General features: G+C 47.6%; 1 protein-coding gene across 2 annotated transcripts; it reads right to left on the bottom strand.

Annotated features, from left to right (window-relative positions):
* Positions 1-4244: 4244 nt before the first annotated feature.
* Positions 4245-16369, bottom strand: LOC144722389 (tripartite motif-containing protein 55-like). Of its 2 annotated transcripts, XM_078600619.1 has the most exons (9): positions 15995-16369; positions 13696-13865; positions 12168-12333; positions 11020-11115; positions 9382-9615; positions 8419-8441; positions 7809-7933; positions 6765-6854; positions 4245-4652 (listed from the first exon to the last, which is right to left on the bottom strand). In XM_078600619.1, the coding sequence occupies exons 1-9, from the start codon at positions 16148-16150 to the stop codon at positions 4639-4641; spliced, it is 1074 nt and encodes a 357-aa protein (XP_078456745.1). In that variant the 5' UTR covers positions 16151-16369; the 3' UTR covers positions 4245-4638. The 2 variants fall into 2 exon arrangements, with proteins under 2 accessions (XP_078456745.1, XP_078456744.1); XM_078600618.1 differs by lacking the exon at positions 4245-4652 and having other exon boundaries at positions 6566-6854.
* Positions 16370-17199: the final 830 nt, after the last annotated feature.

Genomic DNA, 17199 nt, shown 5'->3' on the forward strand with positions numbered 1-17199 from the left:
CCGCCAAGTCTGGCAGCTGTCAGCGGTCGAGACGAGATCTTAAAACGGCCACCAGAAAAAAAAGTGTTTTTTCTGTTTCATATTTTTAAACAGGCGGTGCAAGTGTGCGCAAAGTCTCAAATAAAAAAGTCTCAGCGATGACCTGGCTCGAATGAGCACTGTTGGTTGCGTCTCTCCCCAGTTCACGGTCCTGAGGCCGAAGTGGGAATTCATCATTCCTCTGGTAGGGGCGATTCTCGAAATAAGGCAAATATTGTTGACTTACACACAAATACAAAAATAACATGGCACTCATGTCATCTATCCCGGAGTGATAGTGGGTTAGATTAACCCCGACACCAGGATCTGAACGTGCAACCTTCTTAATTGCAAGCTGCTCACTCTACCGATGAGCCAGAGGTTATACAGTGTGCTTCAAAAAAATGTTAACACGTACATGGGACTATCGTTTTTAATGGGAAAATAAACGGATAATACACTTTAGCATGATAACAAATTAATGTTGATAGATTTCGATTTAAAGCTTTCGTGACTGCATGGATTCATCTTCTTGGTTCTATCGGTAAAGTCACGTAGAATGGAAATAATAAAATAATAAAAATAAAACATAATAAAATAATTATCATGACGTTTCGGCCACAACGCAAGCAGCCGTCCTCAGGTGGAGAGCAGGTCTGTCAAGTAGACAGAGTTTATAGCTTCAAAAAGTCAAAGAGTCTCCACTTGTTCGCCATCATTGTCAACGCGTGTATGGAATCTTCTCCAGGTGGTCTCCAGAGCTCGGAGGCACATCTCTCGTGGTATTGTTGCAAAATTCTCTGAAGTGTTAACATTGTTTTGAAGCTACCCTGTACAAACTGTCTATGTTATCCAAGCACCTTGAAGAAACGTCCAAGTATAAGTGCCCTTGGTGTAGCGGTTAGCGCGCTACGCTACGAACCCGGCGACCCGAGTTCGATTCCTACTCACGGCCACCACCAGTTGCGATTATTTGAACCCGTCCTGGGCCCTCCCCTAGGTCGACTCAACCTCAAATGAGTACCTGGTGTGGTGTGTAGTAAACATCGCCACTTGCCGTGCCGGCCGTCATAGGTGGCTCGCGAACAGCACTTGCGCCAAAAAGTCTGTTAAGGCTCTAGGGGGTGTCTTTGTATTTGCCTTAAATCGACGCAAATATAGCAACACACGAGAAAACAGGTACGGGTGTCTCTTGAGCACTGTCTGATAAGTGTACTCGCGGATTAATGCAGCGTGATTATTGTAACACAGCAGTGTCCTTTATTGGTCCAGGGAAAATCTTCACTGAAGTCTTTAGATTTTTTTTAGATGGTGATGTTTGGTCGATTTCAATCGTGTGCTCATCACGTGGGAGGAAGTCTGTCTACCTGTTGAATACCAGGGGAATAACAAGCAAAGTTCCACACAGGATGGATTCAGGAATCTTCTGCTGTACCGCCAGCTCACAGAAGTACAGCGAGTCAAGCCAACAACACCTGCTATTCACAGAGAGCCTCCTGGTCCAAGTACTAACCAGAGTCAAACCCAGCTTAGCTTAATTCTAGATTTGAAGCTTTCGTGACTGCAAGGATTCATATTCTCAGGTTTTTTTCGGTAAAGTTACGTAGGTAAAAAAAATTAATTTAAAAAAAACGACGTTTCGGAGGCAACACAAGCCTCCGTCTTCAGGTGGAACCGTCACAGCATGATAGCTTAACTTCTCAGATTCAGTGATATCGGGCGCATTCGGGGCAAAATTCAGCCTATGCAAAATATATGTGTCCATCTACCGCAGCAGCAGCAGTCAAAGCCGCGGCAGTTAACATCGCAACGCAAATGGGTCGTTCACAAAGAGCTCATGATTGGGTTGAAGAGTTGTTGCTTCCTTGACCTGATATTAGTGTTGTTACGGGTTGACAAAGCAGGGGAGTGCAAGGGGTTTTAAAACGGCGTTAACGAGCGATTGTGAAGAAGGTTTGTCTTCTATTCCCGCACCTCCACCACTTGCACCCCTCCACCTTTTCCATCCCCCACCCCCCTCCCACATCGTCCATTCCGCCCCCACCTCTTTCACCCCCCACCCCTTCCACCCCCACCCCTCCCACCAACCCTGCCCACCTCTTTCACCCCCCCCTCCCTCCACCCCTTACACCCCACCACCCCACTCCTTCCACCTCGCCACCGCCTTCGCCAGGAGTCACGCCGTCTCCTTTCCGGGTGGCAGGCGACGTCTGTGGGCGCGCTGCATCATCAACATCATCAACATCATCAACATCATCGCATCATCAACATCATCAACATCATCACCATCACCAACATCATCAACATCATCAACATCATCATCACCACCATCATCAACATCATCAACATCATCATCATCAACATCATCAAGATCATCAACATCATCAACATCATCAACATCATCAACATCTTCAACGGCACACACAACAACAAAAAAACGCGACCGGTGGTAGTGACGTTTATTGCAAGCACGACACTTCGCATTTCACAGTAACAACAAGTTAATACCTGAGATTAAAATCACATCTCAAGTCAATTATAGGTATCAACTGCAACAACAACAAAAAACCTTGTTCTAAAGTGGTATTCTCTGGATACACTAGCCAAGTAGCTAACATTTTTGTCACCAACCCTTTATCACTCTGTTGTCTCCTCTGTCTCACCGTCACAGTGCTAAATCCTGAAGATCCGCGCACAAATGTCCCTTGTGCCTACATCGCTAAATGCTATGTATGCTGAGGTGGCCGTACAAACATGCTCTTTCGAAGCGCGCGTTGAGAGGGCAATACCAAAAAACCCACCGTGGAATTTCAGGCGTAGCACGACAAGCGGCAACAACAGCCCCAGAGGGCTCGAGGTTACGATTCTGGTCAAAGCACTTGAAGGCACGGGCAATGTCCACTGGTCCACCGCTGTAGCTTGTCCACCCCAGCATACTAATAAGGCAACAAGCGATATACCAGGGTGCTTCAAGATAAAAAAAACTGTAAAACGCTTCTGAGAATTTGCAACAACACCACAACAAATGTATATCCGGGCACGCGTTTGACAATGATGGCGAACAAATGGGAGACTCTTTGACGTTTTGAAGCTATCAACATCCACATTTGCTATCATGTTACAGAGTATTATCCGGGGTTTTTTTTTTTATTAAAAACGATAGTCCCATGTGAGTGTCAACATTTTTTTGAAGCACCCTTCGTTAATGCAAGTCCGATGGCGCATCGCTTGCGGTAGGGGGTGAAGTGTGGACAACATCTCCACTGTGCCTGTGTACTCTACCGCCCTGCATGGCCTAAACCGAGAGGTCAGGTAGTCAGCTCCCGTCACACTGCTCGCTCACATAAACGCGTCACAGCAAAGGGGGGTTGCCAAGCCTCAGGTATCTTTATTCAATTCACAATTGTAGTGAGATGTGAGTGTGGCAGGGATAAACAGCTCTAGTCTGGCTTCACGCGCGCCCTATTATACTCCATGCCGGTTGCGGATTGTTGCGTGTTTTAATTTTGTTACGATACTTCACCACGCTGGTCAATTCGGGACGGTGAAGAGGTTGTGGTGGGGTGGAAGCGGGCATGGGGTTGGGGAGCGGCGGGAGACAGGACCACTTGGGATCACAGTTTCACTCTGCAACTCATGTTGGCCTTGGCCGGGAAATCCAACTCAGGCGCGTCGAGGTTTGGAGCGCAGTGCGACAACGACTGCACCGCCGCTCCTCCCGCACAAACACGGAGAAGTCGCTCTAAATCTGCGCAGGCGGGCTCTGCGACCCGCTTGCTGTACCGCCTCCTACAGGTTCCTCATCGCCCTCTCTCTGGTTGTCCAACTCCACGTGGTCCACCGGGCCCTAATCTGCACATTGCTACTCAATGTTTTGATTTCTTTTCTGTAACTTTCTTTTTTTTTCTTTTTTTTTTAACAAAGATCCCTCCCGTGGATCATTCTTCTAACGCAGCTCACGGCTGAGCATTTCTTACCCACGTCGACAAATAAGAGCAATCAAAATCAATCAATACAACAACGGTTGTGCCACCACACCAGGACATTGGTTGTGCATATCCTCACGGCTTATTGCTGTTGGTGAATTGTGTCGCTGGCATGAAATTCGGCGGTGAATTCCCCCCCTCCTTGGCTACAATCTGTGCACCACTGACCCTTTAACAGCTCAGAAAGCATTGCACAATCTAATACATTACATGATGATTTTCATACATTCTCTCCAAGTGCTGTTATTGGGCTCATCAAAGTGCATTTTATTTAGAACTACGACAAAGGGGGGAAAAAAACCGCATCTCAACTTTATCAAAACAAACAAAAAATGAACACGTGCATATGTAAAAAAAAATCATAAATACCAAAACTGTCAAGTATAAAATGTAATTTATGTCAATGTCCCACATTCAAGTTAATTTGAAACCACCCACAATTTAGTTGCCAAAGAGGTTGATATAGCCACTTAGAATTGCCCTGAAAAAAAATGGAAATCGTATTCTTCCACACTTACTATAATAATAAATATACATTTTGTATCAGCAGCATTCTCAACCGCCAGTCGTCTTCATTTGCCTTGTCTTGTACAGAAGAGCTCCATACCCCCCCCGCCCCCCCATTTAGCCGACATCACTTGTGAACCCCTGCAAAAACAAACACAGCAAAAGACAAAGATGCACGTGACAGGTTAAATGCGTACCGTATTTTCCCGCATATAGCCCGCATACGCATATAACCCGCAGACGCATATACCCCGCAAAAGTAGCGTTTTGTGTAAAATAAATTTCAGAAAGCCCGCACCTCCATGTACCCCGCATGCATTCATATCTTTAACGTCGTTACCGCAGCTTAATTCCATCAAATTAATGCGAAGTTTACATTTGTAATACATTCCACTATAAATTGTTAACATTAAAATCCTAACGTGCACAAAGAAAAAAACTAGTCGGAACCGAGTGAACTTAATACAGCAAATAAGTAACAAAAGGAAATATCCAATAAATAAGTAACACGTAACTGGTAGATAAGTAAGTAGTCTTAGCACTGGTAGATTGTGAACTGCGCAGACAATAGCGACACTACGGTAACGCAGTTGCCTCGCCCCCAACCCCCACCTCTCCCCCCCCAGCTGCCCCACCCCCCAACCCCCACCTCTCCCTCCCCCCAGCTGCCCCACCCCCCAACCCCCACCTCTCCCTCCTCCCAGCTGCCCCACCCCCCAACCCCCACCTCTCCCTCCCCCCAGCTGCCCCACCCCCCAACCCCCACCTCTCCCCCCCCAGCTGCCCCACCCCCCAACCCCCACCTCTCCCTCCTCCCAGCTGCCCCACCCCCCAACCCCCACCTCTCCCTCCCCCCAGCTGCCCCACCCCCCAACCCCCACCTCTCCCCCCCCAGCTGCCCCACCCCCCAACCCCCACCTCTCCCTCCTCCCAGCTGCCCCACCCCCCAACCCCCACCTCTCCCTCCCCCCAGCTGCCCCACCCCCCAACCCCCACCTCTCCCCCCCCAGCTGCCCCACCCCCCAACCCCCACCTCTCCCTCCTCCCAGCTGCCCCACCCCCCAACCCCCACCTCTCCCTCCCCCCAGCTGCCCCACCCCCCAACCCCCACCTCTCCCCCCCCAGCTGCCCCACCCCCCAACCCCCACCTCTCCCTCCCCCCAGCTCTCCCATCGCCGGTAAACAAAGTGCGCCCACTTCAAACATTGTCGTTTCATTGTACAAACAATTCGAATAATTAAAAACGTGATAACATGTGCAATTTTAGTGTGAGTGGTTTATTCAGCAGTGCTTTAGCCAAAGGTAACTGTTGCATAGTGGATAGTCCTACCATGAAAACATTAAACGAGTTATGACATGTCACACGTGTAAAATATTTGTGGGATAGCCCGCACCTCCATATACCCCGCAGGGTCTTGTTTTGTTTGTAAAAAGTGGTATACCCCGCGGGTTATATGCGGGAAATTACGGTAATTGAAACCGTTCCGGGAAAAGTGGGGTTGGGCCAAGACGCACAGCTCAGAGGGACTTTAGCCGATGACGATCAAGAGCCATGATGGAGTGGTAGCTGAGGAATGGAATTTGTCACGGAGAGCATCCATCGAAGAGACGGAGGCACGAAATCGACTCTCGTGCTACGGTGGATTGAATTCGGGACTTTGCTGCGAAGATCACAGAGGTGTGCAATCGTTGAAAATTCGTCAATTTTAGTTTTGTTGTCTAAATCCATTCGGGGAGTCTTGGTCGAGTTTTATCAACGACAGATTCGAGGTGACACCCACGGGAAGAAGGATATTTTTTTTCATAATGATGATAGATAAAAATATGAGCTTAAAGAATAAACAATAAAAATGTGTTAATGCCACTGTTAAACTAAATGTGTCCTGACTTTTTGGCCACCCTGTGGTAAAGTCATATTTTTTTCCCGATGGTGACCTTCAAACGAATCAGATAAATATAGCCGTGACGTGTGGGCGATGAGAATGACGAGCTGGCTCCAGATTTTCTCGCTGACTTTAATGAGCCGAAGGAGACGACGCAGGTTGGTCTTGATTAAATCTAATTCGGGACGCATTTGGATGGGTTTTGTTCGCGTTTGTTGCGTGTGCTTGTTACGGTTACCTAATCAAATGACACTTTACAAACGAGTGACATTTGGACGGAAAACGCACGCGGCAAGTTTGACCCTTTTTAAATTTCGCAGCAACTCCACAACGCGTGGACTCTGCTCAACGCCCGTGGTGTGGAACTCACCGTCAGCATCTGAGCTGTCCGAGTTACCTTCCTCAGACTCTGCAACCTCCTCCCCCTCCTCATCCTCCTCGTCGTCCTCATCCTCTGCATCTGTCAAGGCGTACCGTGAATGCGACACCTCGCTTCGTACCGGGGCATCCGGACAATCGATACAAGTGCAGCGCTTCGAAACCACTCGTTTGAAACTGTGACTGTGAGCGAATCTGCGTCACAACTTCACACCCCACACACCCGCCCCCACCCTCCTCACCCAGCACAACGAAGTGGCTGATCATGTACAAATGTATGGCATCAAAGTAATCTAAATACTCTTAAACGCACGTTGATTCTAAATGTGGAGGGCAAAAACCGGAGCGCACGGAGAAAAAAATATCCACGCGATCACGGGAAGAGAGAGAGAGAGAAACGCAAAATCCTAATAAAATATCTTGACTTAAAGCTTTCGTGACTGCAGGCATTGAAATTGTTGGGTCTTTCGGTAAAGTCACGTAGATAGGTAAAACAAATATAACACCTGAAGACGACCGCTTGTGTTGCGATTAAAACGTCGTCGTTTTTTGTAAAAAATATTTTAACCTATCTACGTGACTTTACCGAAAGACCCAAGCATATCCAAACATACAGCAGGCGTCAGGCTCAGGCTCGAACCCCTGAACCTCCCGTAGACCAGGCGAGGTAGTTAACATCTCTGTGTTGTATTACATCACATTTCAATATTTTACAAGGTTATTTAATTTTCGTGTGCCTGTATACTCCTCTCTATGTGTGCCGTTGTGATGTCTGTCTGCTTGTATGTCGGTCTATAGTTTTCTAGTTAGATTTTTGTTGCTATTTCTTTTATGCCTGATGATGATTGCTTGTGTTGCAATCGAAACGTCGTAATGTGTTGTTTTATTTTGATTTATTATTTTATTTTTAGACGTGACTTAACCGAAAAGAACCAAAGAATAATTCCTGCAGTCACGAAAGCTCCCAAATTAAGAGTTAACATCTCCTTAGCCACCGTGGCACCCCACCCTCCGCCACCCAGCTGGGAGTTCTCACCTTTGCCAAAGTCAATGCCCCTCACAGCCTCCTGGACGTTGTCCAGGTCGACGAGGAAGTGGTTCATGTTCTCGTAGCCCATCTCCATCTTCGGCATTTCGGAGCCCTTCGTAGCATCGACGACGCTGCAAAGGAAGTGCGCTGGTACGGTTTGCTGAAATTTCACCCGGCGAAGTGTGGTTGTGAGAACAAATGCTGCTGGACAGCGTTGGGCTGGAGGCTCAAAGGCATTGATTGGAGTACACAAACTATATATGTATACAGTTATTTTATGAGACGGACTGAAGTGTGTTCCCAAAGTGAAAGGGGATGACCTTGCCAAGCATATTTGGCAATCCGTCTGCATTCACTTAGCAAGCCCGACTCTGCTAAGGAGATCAGGAAGTTTACTTTCTTGAAACAATTCTGATATATATCATTGGTCTGAAAGGCACAAAGGCTGATGGATCAAAACATTGTTATTCTCATGTGGCGATACAGACGGAAGAGTGTTCATTTGATTACCTACTTAAATATCTATCTCGACGTGTGCCTGAATTACAAATATCAGTGACAATATTAGGGATAGATAGAGTTGAAAGGAGACTTGGATATGGAACGGACAACTCACCTCTTCTGAAGAGCGCTTGCACTCTGTAAATTAAAAAAAAAACACAACATTAAATTCGTGACAAGGATAGTTTTGTATTTTAAAAAAATGTATCACCATCAGCGCTCGGATATATTGTCAAGTCCGTCTGCACCATAACAATCTGACAAGCAACCGATGAAAGAGACGCATCACTGTATCTAAATAACAATAATCTACTGCTGGATGAAGGCCTCCCTACACCATGTCAGTCATCAAGGCCATTTGACCATACTACACCATGCCGGTCATTGTGGGTTAGGTTACGGGACTGGTTCAAATATCACCTGCCACCGATTCAAACTCAGGTCACCAGGTTCACAGCGCAGATCACTAACCACTGCGCCAACACTCCCACTCGCCGTGTCTAAAGTGCCCTCCTGTGTTCCGTATCCACTTACCCTAACGACATAAACATAAAAGAACTGTCTAGAGATGACGCTTGAAATTACGTACGCAAGCGTTTTACATTTTTCATCAGTCAGTATTTTTTGTCGATGGGCCTCAACTCAGAGTGACAAACTGAAAATGTGAAGAGGCCTGTAATTTTCTCCCTTTTCCCTGCACGCATCTTCATTTAAACGAGCCAAGCCACGTGTCCTGCAAATGCATATTGCATATGCAGGCATCTGTCAATCCACTCGTGGATTATGATGATGATGACACCACCGAAGCTTTTTCGCCAACCGTGGCTGTCGTTTGCCCGCACGAGTACGACGTGGCCAAGACAGAGGTCCAGGACATCGTTCGCAAACAAAGTAACGGAACGAGCGACGCATCTAAAATTCAACGAAGTTTCTATAATCGCTCAGACATCGCCCGTCACCAATGTCAGCCTCGGCCAAGACTCGAACTCGGCTCACCGCTCACCGCACCGCCACCTCGCCCCCCCCCCACGCCCAACCAACAGATTCTGACGAGCGCGCAGAGACGAACGGTGCTGACCTGGAGAAACGCCGCAGCCTCGGGCTCCTCCATGGCCTGGAAGGCGGTCTCCACCAGCTTGGAGGCGGACTGCAGGTGCTCGTTGTACTGCTTGACGAGGTCCCGCACGTGCTGGTTCTTGTCCTCCTGCTCCTGCGAGATGACCATCAGCATCTCCTGTTTCCTCTCCTCCAGCGCCGCGTACACGCCGTCGAACTGCTCGCACAGCATCTGCTTCTGCACCCGGCTGTTCTCCTGGAGTGGCGCCCACGCCGCGGACAGAGCAGGGCACGAGCGACAGAATCGGCGTTAATTTTCGGTGGGAACGTCAGCGGTTTTGCGGGGTGTTTTTTGTTGTTTTTTTTGCTCCACTCGCTTACTCGCTCTCTCAGTCTCTTCGCGACAACTTGTGGAATTTGAGCAAGGTCGTCGTGTGTGTGTGTGGATTCTCTTTAGTCAGCTTTAAAAAATAAATATTATTTGAAAGACCGGACAAAGTCCACAGGATAAGACTTGAGAGAATTTATCCACGGCTATCCATCGACGAGACTCGTGGTAGGACTGCAAAATGAAAATGCCGAGTCGGGGTCTGCCTGCCCAGTGGCAGCGCGGTGTGCTTCGAACCGGTCCCTCCGGTGTTGTGCAATGAATTAATTGGGGCCCCTCTGCCCGGCACGTGGGCTTGTCGGAACCGCGGCCTCCGGTGCAGTTACACCGCCTGCACACTCGACAGCTAACGCCGCTGTACGGGTTGTCTATTTACAGTTACGTCCATAGGTTGACCTTTTACGACTTCAAACGAAGCAGTCCTCATTTGATGAACCCTGGCCGGGTTAATGGGCTGATTAACACGTAGGCTTTCGCGACCAATATCATCCATAATACAGGTTTTTGTTAGTTAGATCTCGTAAAACATTATTTACGAGATCTAATTTTAAAAAACCTGTGTTATAATGGACTGATACTCTTAGGGGTTTTTTTTTTTCGGTAAAGTCACGTAGGTAAAATATTAAATTAAAAGTTAATAAAAGTAATATTATTACTTTTATAAAAAAATTGAATTAAAAGTTAATAAAAGTAATAGTATTACTTTTATTAACTTTTAATTTAATTTTTTACCTACGCGACTTTACCGGAAAAAAAAAACCTAAGAGAATGAATCCTTGCAGTCACGAAAGCTTCAAATCTAGAAATAATGGACTGAGTTGATAAAAAAAAAAGTTTAAACCCCACTACAAATCCACTGCGGGATCTTTGCCCCGGTTACGTGAGACCAGCGTTCTTTAGCCGCGTCAGCCACACTGCAGCACAACGGAGACTCGGTGAACGCAGAGAGTATCCGGAGATCATCGCCACTGGGGGTGATGTCGTTTTCATTGTCACTGAAATGACGGTAACTACGCAATGTCCGACGTGGCACGAGTGGGCAAAGTGCCCCAGCCGAGAGCGTCACGGCCCGGATTTCAACAACGCTGCGATGAAGCAGCACGTGTGTGTGTGCGTGCGTGTGTGTGCGCGTGCGTGCGCGTGCCCGTGCCCGTGCGTGTGTGTGCGTGCCCGTGCGTGTGCGTGCGTGCGTGCGTGCGTGTGCGTGCGCGTGCGTGCGTGTGTGTGCGCGTGCGTGCGTGTGACAACGGGGCGGGGGAGTGTCACACTTACATCGATGACTTTGCAGCTGTGCTCCATCTCGCTGATCATCAGCTGCACCCTGTCATTGCTCGCCACCAGTCTGGAGATGGAGTCGCTGAGGTCGTTCTGGCAACAGCACAACAACAGCAAAGAAAGGCGTCGAAGGAAACGGGGAGAGAGGGGGGGTGAACTTGGGCACTGTCTGTCCTCCCATCGCGCCGCGTGATTTTCACGACGCGAATTGGATGCAACGCAGTGAATTGCATTCGGGGGAACGCATTTTTTTTCCGCGAACGCGGTTGCGAATTGGATGCAACGCGATCGAGTGAACGGAACTACATCGCAGCGTGAGTTGGAATAAGCGGGTTGTAGCGGCTTCCACGGTGCATCATCACGCAAGGCGTCGGGATGCTGCTGGATGCTTCTAGATGCTACCCACGCGCCTCGGTCTTTGTTCAGCCCGCGTACGCATCTCACCGTGTTATCGCGGGCTGCGCATTACCCTATGATATTTTATTTATTATAACACGATTTTTCCATAACGCGGTGTTCTTCAAGGACGCGACTACCGTGCAAACGTACGTGCACTCTCTTACATGGGGGGGGGGTACAAAGGTCCAGCCATGCAATAGCTTACCCTTGGCATTGCTGGCGGAAGTGCATCCACCAGTTGGTGGCTCGAGAGGGCATTTGATCTACTCTTTCACAGCTCACCAGACACTCAAGCAAGAGGTGGGTGCACCCACACCGCACCCCACCACGCGCCATCTGTCCTGATAAGACTGCCTGGAATTCAGCGCTATTTTGTTGAACATCGCCGATGGGGAGACAAGGGTGCGAAACGGAACTGGCCCAAACCCAGCCCTCATCGAGTGCCATGTCAGCTTTCACCAGAATCAGAATCTTCATTTATCCTGGAGGAATCCGAAGAGCTACAAAGCTCTTTTTCATAGACGTCCAGTAACTGGTACCCTCAACAGCATGTTTTTCATCAATTTTGAAAGCAGGTAAGCCGGGTGGGTTTCTTGAGCGCAACATTTAGCACGAGTGATACTAAAAAATAAACATCTTACCATTGTGTGGTTTGGCTGGACCTTTGTATTAGCTCTACTGAAGTGAAGGTGGGGAGGGGGGGGTGTCTGTAATGACTGGGTGGTGGTGATGTTGGTGGTGGTCACCTTGTGGCTTTTATAAACGCTCCCCAGGGGGGCCACTTGGCAGTCCTTGTGAGCTCCGAACACCTTGCACAGAGAGCACGTGGGCACGCTGCAGGTGATGCAGAAGATGTTGATCTTCTCCTCCACGTGCTCCACGCACATCGGGTGGTCCACCTTTTTCACCGGCCTGTGGTTTTCAACGGCACGCGAAAGACAAAAGCCTTCATTGCAAGCTTGTTGCTGGCGAGCACTGATAGATAGATACATAGATACGTGACTACATACAGGGTGGTTCAAAAGTCAGGACACGTAGGGTTATTTCATTTATTTTGACGCTGCCCTTAGCAAAATAATTGCTTATTCTTTAAGTAATTTTTTATTATTATTATCTATTTTTCTTCTTCCGTTTCGGATGAAATTTGTTTTTTAAGCGTAAAGAACACGGAATATAAAATAACGAGTGCATTTATGTACGATGAAGAAGGCAGCTGCACATGTTTAAAAAAAAAAAGGTCCTAAATTAGTTTCAAAAGATCATTCGTGAGTGTATTAATGTTAATTGTAGCCGGTGTTGAATATTTGTCAATATAAATTCAACAGTAACACAACATTTACGTATTAAAAAATATATATATAATAACCCTATGTGGCTTGACTTTTTGGGCCACCCGGTATAATGTCAGCGCGGTTACTGTGTGCAGGGACAAAGGCACAAATGCCCCCAAATTCCAAGTGTCCGGCGACAATCAGCACTCCTGGAAGTGCAATAGATAGAGAGTTCACACTCGACTGGCATTGAGCAGGGTTTACAAACAACTTTAGGGAATCCCAGGAGATATAACTCGAAGCGAGATGTATTCTTGTAAGTCGGAGTAGCTGTGTTGTCACGTAACAGCCAGCACCGGTGCAATTTGCTGCGACAGTTTTTTTGCAGGACGTTTCTGATTATAGCTGCCTGTAATTGAAAGGGCAATTAAAATATAACATTAAATGTAACAGATGAACGGCATACATTTGCATCCATGCTCCTATGGTCGGAGTAGTAACGGCACTGTGCATAGGGAAACCAAGCACACGCGTCGGATCCCACGTATTTCAAGGGGCCTAAGATGAATGGACAAAATTGGAGTGAACCAAACATCAGCTCGAGTTCAAACCCCTAATGAGCGTGCATGTTTGAACAGACGCTTCGTTCGTTTAACCCATGCATGTCCTACTCGTATCCCTCTCGTCTCACTATCTATCTACCTCTGGTCTGCATCTGAAAAGGTGTGTGTGGTGGGTGGGAACGCAGACGGTCCATCGACCAGTCATCTCAGTCAGTCAAACCCAAGCCACCTTTTTTGGTCTGACCCGTCACCTCCTGCCAGCGGGCGTTCGACACGTTCAGGTGGCCTTAAAGTGCACATAGCCTGGCTGTTGTTGTGGTTGTTGTTGTGGTGGGTGGAAACACATGATGCTTAGGGTCCCCCCCCCGCCAGCACCGAGTGAGTTCTAGGCTGATTCACGTTTGCCAGTGTGTGACACCGCGCCCCCCGTGGTCACTCGCCTGGTGGACTCTGTCTTGTAGATGTCGATGATATTTTCTACCAGCAGGTTGCGCTGCAGGCCGTACACGCCGTGCCGGTCCAGCACCACCTCGTGGCGACACGAGGGACAGCGGAAACGACCTCCGGACGTCACCGTGTTACCCCGTGTCACCATGAACGGGTTGGCGGCCTGCGGGCGAGCGAAACGAGCAGGTGAGCACTCGGGAGTGGGTTGACTTGAGTGTAAGTGGGTGAGCGAATTTATTGAGCCGGGTGAGTGAGCGGGTGAATGCGTGAACGAGTGGGAGAGTGAATGAGTTTGTGAGTAGGTGGATGGGTGAGCGTGTGAGTGGGTGAGGGGGTCGGTGAATTAGTGAATTGACGAGTGAGTTGGCGAATTGGTGTGTGGGTGGGTGAGTGAATGAGTGGGTGACTGAGTGAGCGAATGAGTGGGTCAACGAGTGAATGAGTGGGTCAATGAGTGAATGAGTGGGTGAGCGGGCAGATGGACGAGTGAAAATGATGAGTGATTGAGATCAAGTTAGTGTTCTTTAACCAGGTGAGAAGTCCTGTTTGCAAGAGTAATAAAATACAGCAAAAAAGAAAGTATAAAATCAGCCCCAAAACAACGATGTCGTATGAGACATCAGAAATATTGCCCGAACATAAATCAATGTTCGTAATACATTCCCTGTCGGCTCGGGTAGATTGAATTTATATTGATCGTGTTACAATTTCATTAATTAGTTGCCAAGGGGAACACATTGTGGACTCAACCCTGGAGTGTGACCTCGTTTTAAACAGGGGTTATATATACACTCAGGCGGAGGACCACAACGTTAAACACACTTCAAGTAAATATTTAACGCTGAACAGAATTACTAAATACGTGATCTGCTTATCGTATGGGTTTGTGTGCGTTTTTTTTTAATTTTTTGTTGCATTGCATGGAGTCCCAAATTTCACACGGAGTGCTCTTGCCAATAACATGTGGTCCTGGGTTTGCTCCCTTAACTGGTTCTTGATCATATTGGTCTGCAAAGCCAATGTAGACAGATGGACCGTAACTGATTCCATCATTAGTTTGATTTGTGTTGATGCTGTATGTATCTTTGCCTACCATACATTCTGCCCCACCTCTGACCGCCTCCACCCCCCCCCCCCCCTATGTATATGAGAAATGGCTGCGAATTTCAGATATTAATTGTCACTGCTATTAAATATTGTACCAATTTTTTTTTACAAGGCTCTACACATTTAGAAGGGTGGCCTAAACTTCAAGGGACGACGTGGAGGGGACGGGGGGGGTAATTGCCTGCCCCCCGCCCGCTCGTCCGCCCCTGCAGGTCTGTGTAGTTTGGGTGGGTGGCACTTATAGGCGAGGGTGGAAATATGGGAGAGGGGGAAAAAAGTGGGGGCCACAGGGAGGCCATGCCACAAATTACACTTACAAGCGAATGTTAATTAACCTTCCACGTTTATCAGTGAAAATTAGTCAAACGTGGAGGCATCCCAAGTGGGACGCTGTGATCAAGATTAAAGCAAGTATGAGGAAAAGCCCAAGCGCGTCATTAGACGTTTAATGGGTTGCGGAAGGCAGAGCTAATGGGAAATGCTGGAAAATCCTGCCTACTCACGGGCCTAATCTCAGAGGACCTCCGTTCTTCACCGCTATTTTAAGCGAGGCGAAGTGACAACTCCTGAGCAGCTGCCTCTAAAAACAGATTTCTAAATTGCTGTCTCTACGTGCAAGTGGTTGAAGGGCAACATAGAAAAAACTACAATCATATATATTTGTCGGAAAATTAAGGTGGTCAACATTTTAGGAAGGAAAATCATAGATTTGTCATTGAAGTTAAATACTGTGAAACTCAGTGTTCTGCAAGACAATGCCTTTCATTTACTTCTCACACGAGGTAGATCATATATTTAAATGCATACTTTTACTATGTCTCTGCTTCTTTAACATGCAAAGTAAAACATTTCAATTTGAACCATTGTAGGCCAACTTTATGGACAATTAAAAAGAACACACACCACTTGAAAGTACTTGTATTTTAGTAAATATAAAAACGTGTGTTTATTTAGTCGAGCAGTTGTTACGTCTTGATGTGAAGCTTTCGTGACTGCAGGAATCCATACTCTTTGCTTCTTTCGGTAAAGTCACGTAGATAGAAAATAATTAATAGATCACGACGTTTCGATCGCAACACAAGCGACCGTTTTCAGGCGATGTTATGATTATGCTGATAACAGTGACTCGTTAACTTAATTGAAAAACACTTTAAAAAAAAAGTAAATACAAAAAAAATTCCTCACCTGGAAAACATCATTGGCACACTTTCTGCAGAGGTTGTGCTGGCATGGCAGAATGACGACGGGTTTGGAGAAAACCTCCAGGCAAATCGGACACATGAGCTGTCTCTCCAAGTTCTCCAGGTTCTCCGTGGGTTTCAGTAGCGACGAGTACTCCATTGTCAACGCAAGAGAGAGAGAGAGATCTGCTCCCTTTCTACTCGTGGAGTATTAGCAGCAGAAGTTGTAAGTAGCAGCCGCAGCAGCAGCAGCAGCAGCACAGTCGCACCGGCTTATGCTGACCACCTCCCTTTTTCTCTAACGTCTTATCCTTGGCGGATCGGATTCCCTTATTGTGAGTAGCCGCGAGTTGCTTTCGCCTTCAGCTGGATTCTGAGAGCCGTGCACTTTGCTGGCTCCCTATTTAAAGCCCCCAGGAATCACATGGTCTCTGCGGCACCAGATGCCATTCTCCTTATACGTACCGTCCGGAATTCGCCTGGGGACAACCGTGATGCAGCAACAGCAGCGGCGGCGGCGGCGGGCGCGCGACAAAAAGTCACGAGCCTGCCCCAGTCACGCGACCGGCGTCGTGTAAAAGTATCCCAACCTGAATTTTTTTTGTTTTTTGGAGTAAACAACGTCGTTCATTCCAAGCAACGTTGGATCTGGATGTTCCCCCCGCAAGTTGAAAAAAAAATACACGGGGCCACGCTGGGTCTCGAGCTCAAAACACTGAACGGTGTTTTGAGTGTTTTGATTTTACGCGTGTTGTTGCCTCTGGCTGGATGCCTCCACTCCCAGGTATAGATTTGCCAATTCCACGAACTGCTCGTGATCCGTGGGGGCCTTTTGCTGATGGCATGGTATGGGCTCACACGTGTTCCTGGCATCATTGCTGGGGGGAAATTGGAAGAAAAACACTCCCCGGGTGCCAGAGTTCCGCGTGACGTACAAAGTGTCAGCGCTGCGACAATTGTTGATACCGCGGTATGTTTACAAGTCCCATAACTATTGTAGCTGCCCGGGAAAGGAAGACCGACGTAGAGTCTAATGACGTTCAAGATGGACTGAGAGGTTGAAATTTGGCATTCATATTTGAGTCTGCTTTGATGACGAGTTGAGTTTGAAAGCTGGCCTCTTTCGTTGATGTGCCCCCATAAAATCACATCCAAGATGTTGATTGATTTCACTCAAGGACTGGGTCAGTTTAAAGTTATAAATTACGT

The sequence above is a fragment of the Lampetra planeri genome, chromosome 14 (genome assembly GCF_965212315.1).
Source record: "Lampetra planeri chromosome 14, kcLamPlan1.2.h2, whole genome shotgun sequence".
Classification (NCBI taxonomy): domain Eukaryota; kingdom Metazoa; phylum Chordata; class Hyperoartia; order Petromyzontiformes; family Petromyzontidae; genus Lampetra; species Lampetra planeri.

Coding starts and splice junctions, on each gene's coding strand:
- LOC144722389 (XM_078600618.1), bottom strand. CDS start 16,150: ATGGAGTACTCGTCGCTACTGAAACCCACGGAGAACCTGGAGAACTTG. Junction 12,334..13,695: donor TACAAGACAGAGTCCACCAG/GCGAGTGACCAC, acceptor TGAAAACCACAG/GCCGGTGAAAAAGGTGGACC. Junction 7,934..8,418: donor GCAAGCGCTCTTCAGAAGAG/GTGAGTTGTCCG, acceptor CTTCCTTTGCAG/CGTCGTCGATGCTACGAAGG.